General features: G+C 40.6%; 1 protein-coding gene across 1 annotated transcript in view; it reads left to right on the forward strand.

The window, feature by feature from the left end:
- LOC128636253 (malignant fibrous histiocytoma-amplified sequence 1 homolog) overlaps positions 1 to 20,841 on the forward strand; it is a 354,012-nt gene that overhangs the window by 151,865 nt on the left and 181,306 nt on the right. The window contains exons 7-8 of the mRNA XM_053689290.1: positions 4,865 to 5,355; positions 13,947 to 14,104. Coding sequence (XP_053545265.1) covers positions 4,865 to 5,355; positions 13,947 to 14,104 — 649 coding nt within the window. The remainder of the gene's footprint in view (positions 1 to 4,864; positions 5,356 to 13,946; positions 14,105 to 20,841) is intronic.

Genomic DNA, 20,841 nt, shown 5'->3' on the forward strand with positions numbered 1-20,841 from the left:
ATGTTTATTTTGTCGGTATATGTTAACTACTGGGTCAGAGGTGGCGGTAGAAATTTGAGCGTTAGGTGATTTTTGAGTGTCGGTAAATAAACTCTAAATACCAGAGTCCGTAAGAAACCCGCGTTAGGGGCCTCTAACGCTGGTTTTCACGGCTAACGCCGAACTCTAAATCTAGGCCTTAGGGTTTATTTTATAGGTAAGTATTTAGATTTAAATAGGAATATTTTAGTTTATAATATGAATTAGATTTATTTAATAAGAATTTAGTTAGGGTTAGATAGAGTTAATATAGTTAATATAAATACTATAGTAACTATATTAACTATATTAACCCTAATATAATTAGGGTTAATATAGTTAATATATATAATATAATAACTATATTATCTATAATATACTTAGGGTTAATATAGATAATATAGCTGGCGGCGGGGTAGGTAGATTAAATTAGGGGTTAATAATTTTAATATAGATGGCGGCGGTGTAAGGGGCTTACATTAGGGGTTAATACTATTAATATAGGTGGCGGCGGTGTAGGGAGGGCAGGTTATAGGGCAAAAGAGCTGTTTACTTTTGGGCAAAGCCCAGCAAAAGGCCCTTTTAAGGGCTGGTAATAGAGCTTATTACTTTAGGGATATTAGATTAGGGGTTAATAATATTAATATAGCTGGCGGCGGTATAGGGGGATTAGATTAGGGGTTAATAATTTTTATATAGGTGGCGGCGGTGTAAGGGGTCAGATTAGGGGATAGATAAGGTAGATGGCGGCGGTGTAAGGGGTTCACATTAGGGGATAGATAAGGTAAATGGCGGCGGTTTTAGGGGTTCACATTAGGGGATAGATCAGTTAGATGGTGGCGGTTTTAGGGGCTCACAGTAGGGGGTTAGTTTATGTAGATGGCGGCGGGGTCCGGGAGCGGTGGTTTAGAGGTTAAATACTTTATTAGGGATTGCGGCGGGGGATTGCGGTTGACAGGTAGATAGACATTGCGCATGCGTTAGGTGTTAGGTTTAATTTAGCAGGTAGTTTAGGTAGTTACGGGGCTCCAATAGTAAGCGTAAGGCTTCTTACGGCTGCTTTTTGTGGCGAGGTGAAAATGGAGTAAGATTTCTCCATTTTCGCCACGTAAGTCCTTACGCTGTATATTGGATACCAAACTGCGCTGGTTTGGTATACCTGCCTATGGCCCAAAAAACTACGGGCGACGGCAGAAATATACGGGCGTAACTTCTAGGTTACGACGTATATAGGATACCAAACCAGCGCAAATATTGGCGTCAGCAGCTTTTGCGGGCGATGATTTTTATCGGATCGGGCCCATGGTATCTTTATTTGAAATGCAAGAATGTAAGGTTTAGATGCCGACACATTTTTGGTGAACACACTGTGTTGTTCTTGCTGATTGGTGGATAAGTTCATCCACCAATAAACAAGTGCTTTCCATGGTTCTGAAACAAAAAAATAGCTTAGATGCCTTCTTTTTCAAATAAAGAAAGCAAGAGAACGAAGAAAAATTGATCATAGGAGTAAATTAGATAGTTGTTTAAATTTGCATGCTCTATCTGGATCACGAAAGAGAAAAATTGGGTTCAGTGTCCTTTTAAACCCTTTATCAATAGGAGCTGAAGAAACCAGTTATAAGTTATAAAAATTCAAAAATAAAAATGTATGGGTGTCCATAAAAAACTTCTTACAGTCTGAGAATTATGAAACCATATTTTAGAATTGTCCTAAAAAATCCTAGATATAATTGGTATAAAGGTATGTAATCAAATGGCAATTATAATATACTAATAATTGTGTAATGTATATAAAAAACATGTTTTTAGTCTTTTAAGAATTTAAGAATGTATTAACAACAATGCAAAAGGTACATTTGAAAGATGAAAGGAAATTAGTAAAAACAGATCCCTTTAAGAAAAAATCCCTTTAAGAAATTAACAAGAAGTCAATTATCAGGCTATAAATAGGTGTGTATTTTCTCTCAACAACATCTTGAGAAAGGCTTGTAATAAGCTGAAACGCGTTGATGATGTTGTGAGTCAGTTGCAGAGATTTCTGAGAACAGAGCTGGTGTTATATTGAAGACAAAGAAAGTTTAAAGAAGAACATTTTGTTTTTTGCAAAGATAAGCCGGCATCTGGATATCTGTGAACTAAGTCACTAAAGAAAGAGGTGAAATCTCCGACGAAAAGGAAACTACACTGGTAAAGATTAACTCCTCTTAACCTTATAGTCTCCGATGAGGAAACAGCAGGAGAAGGATTGCCTTGTTTGCAGCGGACAACCGCTTATTACCTGCAGAAAGCGGACAAATATCAGAGGTGCAGAGGATCAAGGAAACAAGTTTACAGTTTGTGGAACTGAAGCAGTTCACCTACAATTTGAATCCTTTTTGCATAGCGTCCTTGGAAAGAGAAGATCCACAAAACCATTATAATTTGAATTTAAAGGGACACTGAACCCAAATCTTTTCATTCATGATTCAGATAAAGCATGCAATTCGAAGCAACTTTCTAATTTACTCCTATTATCAATGTTTTTATTTGAAAATCATGAATGTATATCTTAGCAGCCAGCTCATTTTAGGTTCAGTACCATGGATAGCGCTTGCTTATTGGAGACTGACATTTACCCACCAATAAGCAAGCATAACCCAGATTCTCAACCAAAAATGGGCCGGCTCCTGTGCATCACATTTATGCTTTTTAAATAAAGAGAGCAAGTGAATGATGAAAAATTGATAAAAGGAGTAAGTTAGAAAGTTGCTTAAAATTGCATGCTGTATCGGAATCATTAATGAAAAAAACATGGGTAAAGTGTCCCTTTAACAGTAACGTGTTAGTGGAATTCTATTGGCTATTGGCGGTCATCAGACCACACGTTGCCTATACACAATTGCAAAGCAACAGGACCTGTTACCATACGATAAGTGTATCTTTTTACTTTACTGAGAAGTGCAAATTATTAGCAGTTGTTAAAATCATTGATAAATTGTTCAAATTTTGTCTTTTTATCTGGATCTGTTATTATTTGATAAGCATATCTTTTATCAAACTGACAAGCACAACAAAATAGCAAGTTGTATAAGTACTATCATTTTTATTTTGAGATATATTGTATATTTTAAACAGTGCGCACTGAGAATTTTTATGCCGATATCTGCTATATTGTGTATATGTTTTATAACCATTTTATGAAAGAGTAAATATATTTGTCTTAAGCCAATTTGAGCGCTTCTCTGACTTTGTATATTCACTATTTTATTTACTGCTAGCTACAGGAGCAGTTAAAGAGAAGCTTGACTTATTTAATCCACACCTTTTTTCATTGCTTTATTTGAACAAAGCCAATCATGTTGGTTTAGCGCACATGAAAATATGCAATCAGGTTTGTGAGCGAGTAGAGTGTTATTTTCTTTATTGACTTCTATGGGGGAATATATGAACGCCCACACACTAAATAAAACAGTTTACTTTCAACTCATAATACGAGCGCAACTTGACAAGCACAAAAAGCTTACTTCTAGCGCAATTAAAGCTCTAGCCATATCGTTAAATAGCGCTTTACTTGTAATCTGGCCCATTATCATTAAAAAAGATTGAACGTGTCCGTATCGTAATGCTTTTCTAAAGTGCAACAGTATATTTTATATGCTGAGCATGTCCACAAATATATATAGAATCCTGGTGTTGTACAAAATTCTACTCAGATACATGTTCTTAGAAGAATGAAGACTTCATGCAGTAGCAAATTTTTGTACATCATACATCATGTCCGCCAGACATTGCTGAATGAAATCGGCATTTAACATTGCACAAGCAGTTTTAGTGAACTGATTGTGCAATGCCGCCCCCTGCAGATTTGCGGCCGCTAGCAGGGGGTGTCAATCAGCCCGATCATATAGGATTTGGGCAGATTGATGTTTGCAGTCTCAGCGGCAGTGGACCAGTTAAAGAGCAGCAGTCTTAAGACCGCTGCTTCATAACTACTGTTTCTGGCAAGCCTGAAGGCTCGCGCCGAAACAGGGGCATCAGGGGCTGTTCGGCCCTTGGTAAATCGGCCCCTAAGAGTGGTCTCTTAGAGGGAAGGGAAGGTTATAATTGGGAGTTGATTTACATGGGTTATTTTATAGGGATACAATTAGAGGGTGTTTATTTATTTAAGGGATGAGGAATGTTTTAGCAGTTTTGAAGTTAGGATTATTTAGTTTTTGGAGTCTGGGTGGTATTGCATTTAAGGTTAACTTGTGGCATGGGGTTTAGGTTACATTTGTTTTTATTTGCTGGTGGTTAGTGAGGATCAGTTTTAAGAGCCTGGGGGTCAGGGGGTCACCTTTATTTTGTAAATACTAAAACACTGGCAGCAAACTGTCACTAAATAACGTATCATAGAGTATAATCTGATCGCTAAAATGGAGCCACTAAACGAAAAACTGTATACAGCGAGTGTGTATGTTTTGTTGTTGTTGTCTTTAGAGCTAGTCCCTTTAAGTAGTATTAGCTAAAGGTAAGATAAAAGGACAAAGCTGACATTGTACTAAGATTAATTTATATTGTATGGAAAGCAATGCATATTCAAAGCACATGTGTGTATTGCCAGGTACTCATTACCATAACCTTCATCAAAGATCTGACATCCACTAGTGTGGTGGTTATTTATGGAAATGGTAAACCAATAACTATGCTGCTGTTAAAGGGTGCCAAAAATCTCAATAAAATTGTATAAAGTGAAGGATTTTGTACATCTCACATCATTCTGTCACATATATTACTAAATTATTATTAAAACATGTATTCTGTCTTTAATCTATTTATGGCTTATTCCTTTATTCTGTCTTTCTGTCACTCTCTCTCTCTCTAGATGTTGATTCGACATGACCTGTCTGATCAGATAGGTAGAATTCCAGCTGAAGTCCTAGTTTCAGAGAAAGCCTTCAAACGGGATGTTCTTAAGTGGCAAGAAATGCTACGATCAAAAGCCATGCTCCGTCTCCAAGCCATTAGGGTCCTTATAAAACACCACCTTGAGGTCTTCTCTCCATGTGATGCAATAGATATATTTCAAGATATGGTAGGATACAGACAGGATGGAGGGAAGCTCTTCAGCCTCTTAGAACACTTTCAAGTCTGCTTCCCTGTAAGGAATATTAGGAAACTAAATCCCAAAGCCTCAGAGTTTGTACCAGGAGGACAATGGCCTTTCAAAAAAACATTGGGAGATGTTTTCTACCTGTTTCCAACCTATCTCAATAAAGTTTTAGAAGTCACTGAGCGATGGGGAGGGGATCATCATGAAGATTTGCAAATCAGAGTATACTTTTCTCCTGAAATTCCTGAGGGATTATTTCAAAGGTACAAAAATATCTGAATGTATATTTTTAATATAATGTATGATTGTTACAGCGGGAGTCACACTAAGAAGGTATATTTAGGAGTCAAGCAAATAGTGAAAAAAACAGATGCCTTCTAAAACTGAAAAGAACAATTACTACAACACAGTATCTGTTCGTGCAAATAAATGCTAAAGACCCAAAAGACTAATTTAAATAAAATAAATGATATGTCATAAAACCACAATATTAAAACCAAAATTAATAAAAAGGCAAACAAAAGTCCGCTGGCATATAATGCTATAGGATTCACGACTTATATCCAGAATAAGTACAATTTCAGACAATATCATCCGACCAACGTGTTCAATTTTATGCCTTGTAGAAAGAAGCACAGAGAAACCACAAATGTGGATTATCCGCAGGCCCTAGCCCCACATATAATGAACTCACAAAATGGAAGTCATAGCGTACATTGAATATACTCTCCATTGTCTCTTTCTCCACTGCCTCTTCTAAGTCTAAGCTGTTGTTTACAAAATGCCTGTGTCCACTTTGAGTGATGTCGGGCGTTACATCAGGTGACACTCCAAGACATCTGTCCAATATTGCACTCCCCTCCACACTACATCTATCTTAAAAAAAGGCCAATGGGCTTGGCTGAAACGCATTGATCTATCTTTATAGCCAACATAAGTTATTTTAGTGTGTATATACTTATATATAGGGACACACATTTGTACAGACACTGTGTTGTAGCATTTTTTATTAACATACTGTGTCACTCTACAGCTACTTTAACAATTTTCTCTCAGGGAACCAATTGCATGCACAATATTATATATATATATATATATATATATATATATATATATATATATATATATATATATTATATCTGGTTAGCTGCATTAGGAATAATTGTTTTCTCCACTACTTGTTTAAAGGGACAATTTACTATTTCTCTTGTAAGGTGTATCCAGTCCACGGATCATCCATTACTTGTGGGATATTCTCCTTCCCAACAGGAAGCTGCAAGAGGATCACCCACAGCAGAGCTGTCTATATAGCTCCTCCCCTAACTGCCACCTACCAGTCATTCTCTTGCAGCTCTCGACAAGATAGGAAGTAGCTAGAGAGATGTGGTGAATTTATGTAGTTTATCTTCAATCAAAAGTTTATTATTTTCAAATGGTACCGGAGTTGTACTGTTTTAGCCTCAGGCAGAAAGTTGAAGAAGAGTCTGCCTGTGGTTTTTGATGATCTTAGCAGGTTGTAACTAAGATCCATTGCTGTTCTCACACATAACTGAAGAGATGAGGTAACTTCAGCTGGGGGAATGGCGTGCAGGGTCTCCTGTATGTGCAGTTTAAATTTTTCTAGAGAAATGAATATGCTAGAAAATGCTGTTAATACCGGATTTATTTAAGGTAAGCCTGATTACAGTGATTTAATAATGACTAGTATCATGCTTGCTGTAAAAGGTAATATTCTTATTACTTTCTCACATTACTGAAAATAAGATAACGTTTGCTGGAAGTGTTTAAACGTTTTTTTCTACATATTGGTGATAAAACTTTATTAGGGCCCAGTTTTTTCCACATGGCTGGCTAGATTTTGCCTAGGGCTAGTTTTTTATGGCCCTCTCACTGTGAGTACAGGTTGGGAGGGGCCTAATTTCAGGCCTAAATCGTGCAGTAGTTTTTGCAGCTTGAGACTTTCAGCTTCCCTGAAGGAGTCCCCTGAACACTTAGGACCTCTACAAAGGGTTTTTGTGCCTTCAAAAGTCGTTGTATGGGCAGGTAGGGCCACAGCAGATCTGTGGCAGTTTGTTGTGACTGTTAAAAAACGTTTATATCGTGTTTTTTTTATCCGGTTTTGAAACTAAGGGGTTAATCATCCATTTGCAAGTGGGTGCAATGCTCTGTTAGTCTATTATACACACTGTAAAAATTTCGTAAGATTTACTGCTTTTTATCACTGTTTTTCAATTTCTGACAAAATTTGTTTCTCTTAAAGGCACAGTACCGTTTTTATTTTTTGCTTGTTTACATTTATCAAAGTGTTTTCCAAGCTTGCTGGTCTCATTGCTAGTCTGTTTAAACATGTCTGACATAGAGGAAACTCCTTGTTCATTATGTTTAGAAGCCATTGTGGAACCCCCTCTTAGAATGTGTACCAAATGTACTGATTTTACTTTAAGTTATAAAGATCATATTCTGTCTTTAAAAGATTTATCACCAGAGGAAATTGACAAGGGGGAAGTTATGCCGACTAACTCGCCCCACGTGTCAGAATCTTTGACTCCCGCTCAAAGGGACTCCCGCTCAAGTGGCGCCAAGTACATCTAGCGCGCCCATGGCGTTTACTTTACAAGACATGGCGGCAGTTATGGATCATACCCTTACAGCGGTATTGTCCAAACTACCAGGGTTACAAGGAAAGCGAGACAGCTCTAGGACTAGAAAAAATACAGAGCTCTCTGACGCTTTAGTAGCTATGTCTGATATCCCCTCACAATATGCAGAAGCTGAGGCAGGAGAGCTTCTTTCTGTGGGTGATTTTTCTGACTCAGGGAACATGCTTCAACCTGATTCTGATATGTCTACATTTAAATTTAAGCTTGAACACCTCCGCGTGTTGCTCAGGGAGGTTTTAGCTACTCTGGATGACTGTGACACCATTATAGTGCCAGAGAAATTGTGTAGATTGGATAAATACTATGCAGTGCCTGTTTACACTGATGTTTTTCCAATATCTAATAGGTTTTCAGAAATTATTACTAAGGAATGGGATAGACCAGGTGTACCGTTCTCTCCCCCTCCTATTTTTAAGAAAATGTTTCCTATAGATGCCGCTACACGGGACTTATGGCAAATGGTCCCTAAGGTGGAGGGAGCAGTTTCTACCCTAGCTAAGCGTACAACTATTCCCATCGAGGACAGTTGTCCTTTCCTAGAACCAATGGATAAAAGTTAGAGGGTTACCTTAAGAAAATGTTTATTCAACAAGGTTATATTCTCCAGCCTCTTGCATGCATTGCCCCGGTCACTGCTGCTGCGGCCTTCTGGTTTGAGTCTCTGGAAGAGGCCTTACAGGTAGAAATTCCATTGGATGATATACTTGACAAGCTTAAAGCGCTTAAGCTAGCCAATTCATTTGTTTCTGACGCCGTTGTTCATTTAACCAAACTAACGGCTAAGAACTCAGGTTTTACTATATAGGTGCGTAGGGCGCTATGGCTTAAATCCTGGTCAGCTGACGTTACTTCAAAGTCTAAGCTTCTCAAAATTCCCTTCAAGGGGCAGACCCTATTCGGGCCTGGACTGAAGGAGATCATTTCTGAAATTACTGGAGGAAAAGGTCATACCCTTCCTCAGGATAGGTCTAATAGATTAAGGACCAAACAAACTAATTTTCATGCCTTTCGAAACTTTAAGACGAGCGTGGCATCAACTCCCTCTAATGCAAAACAAGAGGGAAATTTTGCCCAGTCCAAGCCGGGCTGGAGACCTAACCAGGCCTGGAACAAAGGTAAGCAGGCCAAGAAGCCTGCTGCTGCCTCTAAGACAGCATGAAAGATCAGCCCCCGATCCAGTAACGGATCTAGTAGGGGGCAGACTTTCTCTCTTCGCCCAGGCTTGGGCAAGAGATGTCCAGGATCCCTGGGCATTGGAAATTGTGTCCCAGGGATATCTTCTGGACTTCAAAGCTTCTTCCCCAAAAGGAAGATTTCACCTCTCACAATTATCTGCAGACCAGATAAAGAAAGAGGCATTCTTACATTGTGTTCAAGACCTCCTAGTTATGGGAGTGATCCACCCAGTTACAAAGGAGGAACAGGGGCAAGGCTTCTATTCAAATCTCTTTGTGGTTCCCAAGAAAGAGGGAACCTTCAGACCAATCTTAAATCTCAAGATCCTAAACAAATTTCTCAGGGTCCCATCTTTCAAGATGGAGACTATTCGAACCATCCTACCTATGATCCAGGAGGGTCAATACATGACTACCGTGGACTTAAAGGATGCTTATCTTCACATTCCGATACACAAAGATCATCATCGGTTTCTCAGGTTCGCCTTCCTAGACAGGCATTACCAGTTTGTGGCTCTTCCCTTTGGGTTAGCTGCGGCACCATTAATCTTTACGAAGGTTCTGGGGTCACTTCTGGCGGTCCTAAGGCCACGGGGCATAGCAGTAGCCCCTTACTTAGATGACATTCTGATACAGGCGTCGAATTTCCAAATTGCCAAGTCCCATACGGACATTGTTCTGGCATTCCTGAGGTCTCATGGGTGGAAAGTGAATGAAAAGAAGAGTTCTCTATCCCCTCTCACAAGAGTTTCCTTCCTGGGAACTCTGATAGATTCTGTAGAAATGAGGATTTACCTGACAGAGGACAGGTTGTCAAAACTTCTAAATTCCTGCCGTGTTCTTTATGATACTTCTCGCCCTTCGGTGGCTCAGTGTATGGAAGTAATCGGCTTAATGGTAGCGGCAATGGACATAGTTCCGTTTGCCTGCCTACATCTCAGACCGCTGCAACTCTGCATGCTCAGTCAGTGGAATGGGGATTACACAGATTTGTCCCCTCTACTAAATCTGGATCAAGAGACCAGGGATTCTCTTCTCTGGTGGCTATCTCGGGTCCATCTGTCCAAAGGTATGACCTTCCGCAGGCTAGATTGGACAATAGTAACAACAGATGCCAGCCTTCTGGGCTGGGGTGCAGTCTGGAACTCTCTGAAGGCTCAGGGGTCATGGACTCAGGAGGAGGCACTCCTTCCAATAAACATTCTGGAACTAAGAGTGATATTCAATGGTCTTCAGACTTGGTCTCAGCTAGCAACAGTGAGGTTCATCAGATTTCAGTCGGACAACATCACGACTGTAGCTTACATCAACCATCAAGGGGGAACAAGGAGTTCCCTAGCGATGTTGGAAGTTTCAAAGATAATTCAATGGGCAGTGATTCACTCTTGCCATCTATCAGCTATCCATATCCCAGGAGTAGAGAACTGGGAGGCAGATTTTCTAAGTCGTCAGACTTTTCATCCGGTGGAGTGGGAGCTGGTGTTTGCACAGTTGATTCAACATTGGGGCAAACCAGAACTGGATCTTATGGCGTCTCGCCAGAACGCCAAGCTTCCATGTTATGGATCCAGGTCCAGGGATCCCAAGGCAGCGCTGATAGATGCTCTCAACCTGGCTTATGTGTTTCCACCGTTTCCTCTGCTCCCTCGTCTGATTGCCAAGATCAAACAGGAGAGAGCATCGGTAATTTTGATAGCAACTGCGTGGTCACGCAGGACTTGGTATGCAGATCTGGTGGACATGTCATCCTTTCCACCATGGACTCTGCCTCTGAGGCAGGACCTTCTACTTCAGGGTCCTTTCAACCATCCAAATCTAATTTCTCTGCGGCTGACTGCTTGGAGATTGAACGCTTGATTTTATCAAAGCGTGGTTTCTCCGAGTCAGTCATTGATACCTTAATACAGGCGCGAAAGCCTGTCACCAGGAAAATCTATCATAAGATATGGTGTAAATATCTTCATTGGTGTGAATCCAAGGGTTACTCATGGAGTAAGGTCAGGATTCCTAGGATATTATCTTTTCTCCAAGAAGGATTGGAGAAGGGTTTGTCAGCTAGTTCCTTAAAAGGACAGATTTCTGCTCTGTCTATTCTTTTGCACAAATGTCTGGCTGAGGTTCCAGACGTGCAGGCATTTTGTCAGGCTTTAGTCAGAATCAAGCCTGTGTTTAAACCTGTTGCTCCGCCTTGGAGTTTAAAGTTAGTTCTTAAAGTTCTTCAAGGGGTTCCGTATGAACCTTTGCATTTTAAGTAGCTATCTCCTCGGCTCGAAGAGTTTCGGAGTTATCTGCTTTACAATGTGATTCCCCTTATCTCATTTTCTATGCAGATAAGGTAGTGTTACGTACCAAACCTGGTTTTCTGCCTAAGGTGGTATCTAATAAAAATATCAATCAGGAGATTGTTGTTCCGTCACTGTGTCCTAATCCTTCTTCAAAGAAGGAACGTCTATTACACAATCTTGACATGGTTCTCGCTTTAAAGTTTTATTTACAAGCTACTAAAGATTTTCGTCAAGCATCTGCATTGTTTGTTGTCTACTCTGGACAGAGGAGAAGCCAAAAGGCTTCGGCAACTTCTCTATCTTTTTGACTAAGAAGTATAATCCGCTTAGCTTATGAGACTGCTGGCCAGCAGCCTCCTGAAAGAATTACAGCTCATTCTACTAGAGTGGTAGCTTCCACATGGGCTTTAAGAATGAGGCTTCTGTTGAACAGATTTGTAAGGCGGCGACTTGGTCTTCGCTTCATTCTTTTTCTAAATTCTATAAATTTGATACTTTTGCTTCTTTGGAGGCTATTTTTGGGAGAAAGGTCTTACAGGCAGTGGTGCCTTCCGTTTAAGCGCCTGCCTTGTCCCTCCCTTCATCCGTGTCCTATAGCTTTGGTATTGGTATCCCACAAGTAATGGATGATCTGTGGACTGGATACACCTTACAAGAGAAAACAAAATTTATGCTTACCTGATAAATTTATTTCTCTTGTGGTGTATCCAGTCCACGGCCCGCCCTGTCATTTTAAGGCAGGTGTTTTTTATTTTTAAACTACAGTCACCACTGCACCCTATAGTTTCTCCTTTCTCTTGCTTGTCTTTGGTCGAATGACTGGTAGGTGGCAGTTAGGGGAGGAGCTATATAGACAGCTCTGCTGTGGGTGATCCTCTTGCAGCTTCCTGTTGGGAAGGAGAATATCCCACAAGTAATGGATGATCCGTGGACTGGGTACACCACAAGAGAAATAAATTTATCAGGTAAGCATAAATTTTGTTTTTTATTTATCATCTAAATAAAAAAAGATTAACAGTATCTGAGTCCAACTGCAATTATCCCCAAATTCTATTAACCCTTTACTATGACCTCCCACCTTCACATTATGTTCTGCAATGATGTTTTATACTTGCCCCACCTAACAATAACTTCTCCTGCCCCACTATCATACAAAATTACCCCAACTAAACCTCCCCGAACACCAAAAAAATCAACCAAAATTCTTAATTCTCCCCTAAATGTATTTTATTTTTTAATCTTAAAGGGGCAGTATAAACCAATACATGTAATAGACACTACTATCAAGAAGAATATGCACAGATACTGATATAAAAATCCAGTAGAAAACCTTCTAAAAACTTACTTTACTTACTTAGAAGCTCCCAATCTAGCACTGTTGATGAGATAGCCTGGGACACCAACTGAAAGGGGCTGAGAGCAGAACTTCCCCCCTTCCCTGCATATCAAAAGACCCATTATACAAACAGAAGCAGTCTGAAGTCTGTATACATCTAAAACTTGTGTGCATGGCTAGGAATCTTAAAATAAGCACAAACGTTATTTAAAAATAAGCAAAACTATAAATTTTTACAAAAATACACCCGGATGGGTGGAAAAGGTGGAAAACAATACCTAAGGCAAGGGAAAGTACCTCTAAGCTGTCGCTGGAAGAGATTGAAGATAAAAAAAATTATATATATATATATATATATATATATGTAGGTAAAATTTTATTAGTTGGTCGTGAGGCCCTTAGTCACTACTAAATGTTAAGGGGTGGCATTTTAGTAGGGACATCTGGATGGTTGCTTTAGAGGTAGGGTACTAGAGAGTGTCATTGGTAGCTCACATAAAGGACATACAGTAAGTACTAAAAGAACTAGTTTGGAGTTGGGAGAGGAATAGGTGTAGTTAGGGGTCTTTAGGTAGCTGCAGTTAGGTGGGTTGGAGAGTGTAGCAATAAGAATAGCTGGGGATAATTACTGTTTGGACAGCTGGTGATAATTATAATTAGGGTTGCTAGGAATTGTAGTGGTAGGGATCTGGCATTTCAAGAGTTAATGCAATGGGAGGATGTTGTGAAATGGTAAATAGCAATGAAGGTGTCTAGAAGTAAGGTGGTAATGGTGGTTTCTTACACTGATTTTTTTATGTATTTTATACATTTTAAAGCTTAGGTGGTTTACTACTCAGGGGATACTGATGAGGGATTCATATAATAGTTATTTGCAGAAAAGGGGGAGCTTGGGGTTCATTTTTAAGGGAAGTTAACAATTGGGGGTTGATGTATATTGTTTATTTTATAGGGGATACAAGTTGAGGTTGTTTATGTATATTGGATATATTATTTAAGGAGTGAGGATACTTTTAGCAGGTTTGGGGTTAGGATTGTTTAGTGCTTGGAGCCTGGGTGGAAGTGCAGTTAGGGTTAACTAGTGTTGTGTGGTTGAGTTTATGTTTTGCTTTTGCTGATGGTCAGTGGGGACCACTGTCAGGGGATTATATACAGATAGGGTTTAAGTGCACTAGGGGTGTGGTCTTTTAATTTGTCTGAGAGACAGTGGTTCACATGCTTATGCTTTGACTAGCAGGATTAAAGTCATACTCTTAAAGTTATAAATTAAAATTAATATGTTCGAACTTTGTTATGCAAAATGCAGTAATGGCAGGATTGATTGAACTATAAATATTAATTGGTACGGTGGTACTAGTAGGGCCTCAAATGTTAAAGTAATTTAATTTGTATTTCTAGACTCATGGTGAAATCTTGCTCTTTCTACACAACACATTGGGTGGAAAAGTCTACATTCCTTTTAGTAAGCAATGGAAAACCCCTTTTAATCAGGGAGAACAACCAGAAAGCAAACAGTTACATTGAGCTCTGCAGTAGAAGACCTCATAAACAGAGTGGTAAGATATATATTTTTTCCTTTATGAAGGTATAACCACTGGATATCATAAAGAATGCCACAGTAACCAACTACTAGCACTGAGCAAGCCTCTGGGGATCATTTGTGAGTCACAATGATAGAAATAATAAAAAATAATGAATAATTAAAAGTTGGGCCCATGTCTTCACCAACATCAGGTGGAGTTCTGTTGTTTCAGAATAAATCAATGACTTAAAGGCCCAACTCATCACAAACCCTTACTGGGACATTGCAAGTAAAACACACTGACCAAACAAAGGCTAGGGCTAAGAGAGCAATGAGAATAAACTTAGTAGCTGAACTCTCTCTAGTACTTTAATCAGCACCTGTAAAACAAAACAACAATAAGTACTAGAAAGTAACTGTACATTTATAAATCCAAATATCAAAGGAAAACATACCTTTGTAAAAGTTTAGTCTCGCTATCCAGACGAAGACAAACTTGTATAGTTTACTTAAATGCAGATCTCCTAATAGTAGAGTAATCCAAATACAGAGTCCAAAAACAAGCTTAAGTCAAATACCAAGTCAGTCAAAAACAAGGGGTTAATACAGAAGTGTAGTCAGGGAAAGCAAAAGTCAAACCAATATATCCAAATAGTAAACAGCCAGAGTAAGAGGTACAGTAACTAAATACTCAAGCAGCCTCAGGCTGCAAACAGCTTTTTAATATAGACTACTATAATTAAGGCCTAATTGATCTTCTAGGCCTCCTTAAAGGTACAGCGCACATGCAGCAAGGACAGAAATCCCTCTCCTAGACAAGTGCCTGTTATGACAGCACGTTTGATCAATAATGTTTTTAAAACTGTCAAACATGCTAACAAGAACAGGTTTGAACTTTATCAAAACCCTTTGTGTGTTGAATTCAGTTTGATCCCCAGCTAAAGTGATTGGTTCTGATCTGAACATTTTCCAATACGGAAATGGCATAATTGCTTGGATTTTGACCACTCAGAACATGAAAAACATAGATCTAGATTCCAAAAACCACCAATTAAGGATCAGAAAGATTAGAATCAAACCCATTATTAGCTGAGTCCTCAGCAAAACCCACACATAAATTACATGTTTTAAAATGCAGTCTGCCAAACATTATGACTGTCTACTTAGATTGTTTTTGGCTTTGCATGTAGGTCTATTCCATGAAAAAACTATTATTATCTTTGTGCTGTACTGAATACAAATAGGGCACATCAAAAATCAAGAGGACTTTCCTAAGGTTTCACTAACAAACTGCTTTGTGACATAAAGAATAGAGGACATCTAGCTATTCCTATCTGGTATGGTAAAAAGTCACTAATAAAAGTTAACTTTTATTACAAAAGTAGTGTAATACACATTATTACTTAGTATATTCAGTGTACTGTAGATGGTTCCTGAAGAACATTTTAAGCAGGGTATTTAAACAACAGTGTCTATGATGGCCCTAGGGCCAGATAATGCAGCTCAAGCAGAATTTATTTTCAGATGGGACAAACCACTCCTTTGAAGATGGCCAGATGAGAATTCTGCTGGGTGAATAAAACTTGGTATAGAAGTTGTGGCATCCTTCTTGGCTAAGCTTTACTGTAAAATATGGGACAGGGTAGGCAGTATAACGTCAGAGACACAATACAAGAATAGATTTGCATGGGCGCTTCATCAAGATTCAGAAATCTGTCTTGGCTGTTTGTAAGCACTGAACTTGTGAAGTCTACCCTGACCTAACTAGTAAAAGTAGAACTAGTTAAGGTAAAACTAGAGACAGGAATGCTAAATTACAAAAATGTCAACTTAGGGGGCATATCTGGGCAGCGGCCATGACAGGCCACAATCTCAGAAGCTCCTGATATGATACAACTAATCCACCAATTACTGATGGATTATCACACCATCCCTGGATCCACTTGCTAAATTTCACTGCTTTTTACAATGCTGAACAGCATGATGCCAAGATTGGTATATTTATGACTATGGGACCCTGATGCAGACTGCTGGGGCCTCTGGCAGCAGCGGCTTCACACAAGACCACAGCCCCCCCTTTATTCCGGGTTTAGAAGTCACAATTGTATTGTTTTACTTTATCTACTAAGCGCCCCTTCAACTTTCATCCAGTGTTGCTAGTGGTTAAGACCAGCTTGCAGCTGGTCTGGCACTTTCCCAACTGATGCAGAATATGGAGCCCTTTGACAGATGGGAGTCTATGGTCTTGCGATTTACCATTCAGAGCTTACCAACTGCTACTGATCAACTGGAGCTCCATGACCAGATTAACTCTAGAATTATTTGCTTCAGAAGGGGAGAGGTAGAGTCTGAATGGATGTGAAGAAGAGGCTGCTTTCTCTCCTCTAACCTACACAGATCCCACTGGGCTTGTTTAATCTCTGTGCTTATTTCCTACTGGAGATTGAGAGGACTTTGCGCAATTCCCTATATGAAGAATAAGAAGGGGAAGAGGTTGTGGTTGCAGCTGCTACTCCTATCAGCTCCTTAAGTATGAAATTCAACTTAGATCAGCACAAGCTCTTATTGGCTGTGGAAAATGTACCAATAGCAGGAGAGCTCAGGTCACCTTTTCTACATACTGTATGTAAAAATATGATGGACTGAGAACTCTCTACCTTTTTAAGAGGTTCTGATTTTTATGATATTCAGATGAGCCCCTCCATTTGTGTATTGTAACCGTTCTATTTTTGTTTTAATGGATTAAAGTTTTTTGCACTGTTACTTGCAGCCGAAATTTTTTCTTTTGTTAGAGATCTGTTCCCTTGCTCTGAGCTGCTCCAGTCTCATAAGTTTTAGAGGTTCACAACAGATGATTATATTTATTTGACTCCAATGTAACTAAGGTGAAGTTTTATATTTACACTACTAGCAATGGTCCGTTTACTTACAGGGGTCTATTTATTAAACCCCAGGCAGACATGATTAGCTATAGCGAATCATGTCCACCCTGCATCGCTAAAAGCCGACAGCATATGCTGTTGGCATTTAACTTCGCACAAGCATTTCACAAAAAATGCTTGTGCAATGCTTCCCACTGCACATTTGCTGCTTCTTAACTACAGTTTCCATGGAGCTGGAAACTACTTGGGGAGATAGCAGCATCCACTGCTTGGTTAATCTCCCCCATAGTGTCATTTTGGGGCCCTGTCTATTTATCTGATCTGATGTTACTAACATTCATAATAATGCTTTCGCTGTACCTAATTTTTAATATTTGTGCATTTCAGTAACACTTTTGCTGTTTGTATTTTGTTCCTATATGCTACAACTATAACCTAGCTTGTTGTTTGTTGAACATGAAGGTATTGGGGACAATTAAAGGGACAGTCTATTCCAGAATTGTTATTGTTTGAAAAGATAGCTAATCCCTTTATTATTCATTCCCCAGTTTTGCATAACTAGCACGTTTATATTTTAACCTCCGTGATTATCTTGTGTCAAAGCCTCTGCAGACAGCCCCCTTATTTTAGTTCTTTTGACAGACTTACATTTTAGCCAATCAGTGCTCAACGGAAGTGAGCACAATGTTATCTATATGGCAAACATGAATTAGAGCTGTCTAGATGTGTCAGGGTTTTCTCCTTGTTGTGTTTGCCATGTGCTGCTGGCAGCCATTTTACTCACCTCTCTTCCTGACTATGGTGCATTGTGGGGGATGCTGCTCATTTCCTGCACTTCCTTTTATGGCCAGACTGGTGTGCATCATCCATGTGAGACAGGATGCAGTCTCAGAATTGTGATGTCATCACTTATTATTTAAAGGGCCTCTGTTCAGTATGCTTTGCCTTTGCGTTGTCTCAGACTTGTTTGTGAGAGTTCCTGTGTATTACCTGGCTGCCTGACGTCCTTCCTGGTTCCTGATCCCTGGCTTGTTCCTGACTCTGCTGTTTTCCTTGTTCCTGATTCCGGCTCGTCTGACTATTCGCTTTGGATCCTGACTCGGCTCGTCTGACTACCAGCTCTGGTTTTGACTCCTGGCTTGTTATTTGACTTGTGGACTTTTTATTATTTTTTGCTATTAATAAAGGTGTGATTATTTTTGCACTTCTCATCTCAGTCTGATTCCTGGCACCCTGACATTACGCAAAGGCCATGAATCCTGATGGTTCTAATAATTCACCTTTACCTGCCATCATTTCCAGGATGGTTGAACAGGATCACCGCTTGGATCAATTTGCACTAGCCCTGCAAACCCTGCAGACTCGCACTGCACATTTGGACCAAAGTGTCCCGCAAGTTATGGCTGCTCCTGTTTCCACTGCTGCACCTAGTCCTACCAGGAGCATGTCCAGTTCTGCACCTCTACCTCAGCGATATGGAGGCGATCCTATTCAGTGCAGAGGGTTTTTGAACCAGGTGGGCATTTACTTTTAGATGTTACCTCAGGCGTTTCCCTCTGACAGAGCTAAGGTGGGATTTCTCATCTTGTTACTCTCTGACACAGCTCTTGCCTGGGCTAATCCCTTGTGGGAAACCTGTGATTTCAAATTACCCAGAATTTGTGGCCTCCTTTCAAAGGGTATTTGATGTTCCGGCTCACTCCTCCTCTGCTGCTAAACGACTCATGTCCATTCAGCAAGGTACAAGATCTGTTGCTCAGTATGCTATTGAGTTCCGTACGCTTACCGCAGAGGTAGGTTGGAACAATGAAGCCCTTGTTGCCGCCTTCTTTCATGGGCTCTCTGATGCGATTAAAGACGAAGTTGCTGCCAGAGATTTACCAGAGGATCTCGAGGCATTGGTGTCTTTTTTTATCCTAATTGACATCAGACTTAGAGAGAGGCCCTCTTTCAAGGAGCGCTTGTGGAAGCCTCCTGTTCCGTTGTCTCCTACGTGTTCGTTCCCACCCATGCCTCCCTCTCCTCTCATGCCTCCTGGTCCCGAGTCACCAGGTACTGCAGAGCTGATGCAGCTGGGATTCATGCGTCTCTCCACGGCGGAGAGGGCCTTTAGGAGGAGGGAGGGGCTCTACCTCTATTGTGGGTTACAGGGCCACCTTTTGAAGTCTTGTCCTACACGGCCGGGAAACGCTCACACCTAAGGTCCTGTCGGGGGCAGACCTTGGGTGGTTTATCCTCATCCCCGGAACCGCTTAAGGAGAAACCTTTGGTAACGGTTGTCCTTTCCTGGGTGGACTCCTCCATAGTCACTCAGGCTCTTGTTGACTCCGGTGCTGTGGGCTATTTCATTGACAGTGCTTTTGTATCAAAGCACTCCATTCCTGTTTTGCCTCGGTCCGTTCCGCTTGCTATCGAGGCCATTGATGGCAGGCCCCTTCAGCCCGCACTCGATACTCATGAAACTGCTCCGTTGTCCATGGCTGTTGGGGTTCTCCATTTTGAAACCCTCCAGTTCCAGGTGATAAACTCTCCGCATTTTCCGGTTGTTCTGGGTTATCCCTGGCTCCAAAAGCACAATCCCAGTCTCGACTGGCGCAGGTCCGAAATTTTGTTGTGGTCCCCGCAATGTATTTCCACTTGTCTTCGGAAACCAGTTAAAGTCTTGTGCACTTCTTTGGTATCTCAATTGCCAGAGGAGTACAGAGAGTTCCGAATCCTAGACGTGTTTGACAAGGTGCGTGCCGTTATGTTGCCTCCTCACCGGTCTTACGATTGTGCCATAGACCTGCAACCCGGAGCCATTCCTCCTCGGGGCCGGGTGTACCCTCTGTCTGTTGCAGAGAATTGTGCTATGGAGGAGTTTGTTGCCGATGCTCTGTTGCAGGGGATCATCCGCAAATCCTGCTCTCCTGTAGGGGCTGGCTTCTTCTTTGTGAAGAAAAAGGGTGGCGAGTTAAGACCATGTATCGATTATAGGGGTCTTAATCGTCTTACTATTAAGAATGCTTACCCTATTCCGCTTATTACGGAACTCTTTGACCGCCTCAAGGGAGCTACGGTCTTTACTAAACTTGATTTGAGAGGAGCGTACAATTTCGTTAGGATTAAGGAGGGCCACGAATGGAAAACGGCATTTAACACCAGGAGCGGGCATTATGAGTATCTTGTAATGCCCTTTGGCCTATGTAATGCTCCTGCTGTTTTTCAGGAATTTATTAATGATGTCCTACGAGATATGTTGCAACAGTGTGTTGTGGTGTACTTAGACGACATCCTCATACACTCACCCACACTTGAGGCTCATCGTTCTGATGTTACACGGGTTCTTCAGAGACTACTCGAGAACGGCCTGTTTTGTAAACTCGAGAAATGTGAGTTCCATCAGACTCAAGTAACCTTCCTAGGTTATGCTATCTCCGTTGCAGGGTTCTCCATGGATCCTGACAAGTTATCTCCAGTTCTGCAGTGGCCTCGCCCAGTTGGTCTTCGGTCTATTCAATGTTTTTTGGGGTTCGCCAATTACTATAGAAAGTTTTTTTAAAAACTTTTCTTCCTTGGTCAAACCTATCACAGACAGGACCCGTAAAGAGAATGATCCACTCCATTGGTCACTTACTGCCATTAAGGCCTTTGATAGTCTTAAGACTGCCTTTGCTGCCGCTCCAGTTCTGGCTCATCCTAACCCTGTCCTGCCTTTCGTTCTTGAGGTCGATGCGTCTGAGACTGGAGTAGGTGCCCTCTTGTCTCAACGTCCTACGCCTGACGGTTCCTTGCATCCATGGGGTTTCTTCTCTAAGAAATTATCTCCAGCAGAGTGCAATTATGAAATTGGCGACAGGGAATTACTGGCCATAATTTTGGCACTTAAGGAATGGAGGCATCTTCTTGA

Source organism: Bombina bombina, chromosome 7 (assembly GCF_027579735.1).
Source record: "Bombina bombina isolate aBomBom1 chromosome 7, aBomBom1.pri, whole genome shotgun sequence".
NCBI classification, from domain to species: domain Eukaryota; kingdom Metazoa; phylum Chordata; class Amphibia; order Anura; family Bombinatoridae; genus Bombina; species Bombina bombina.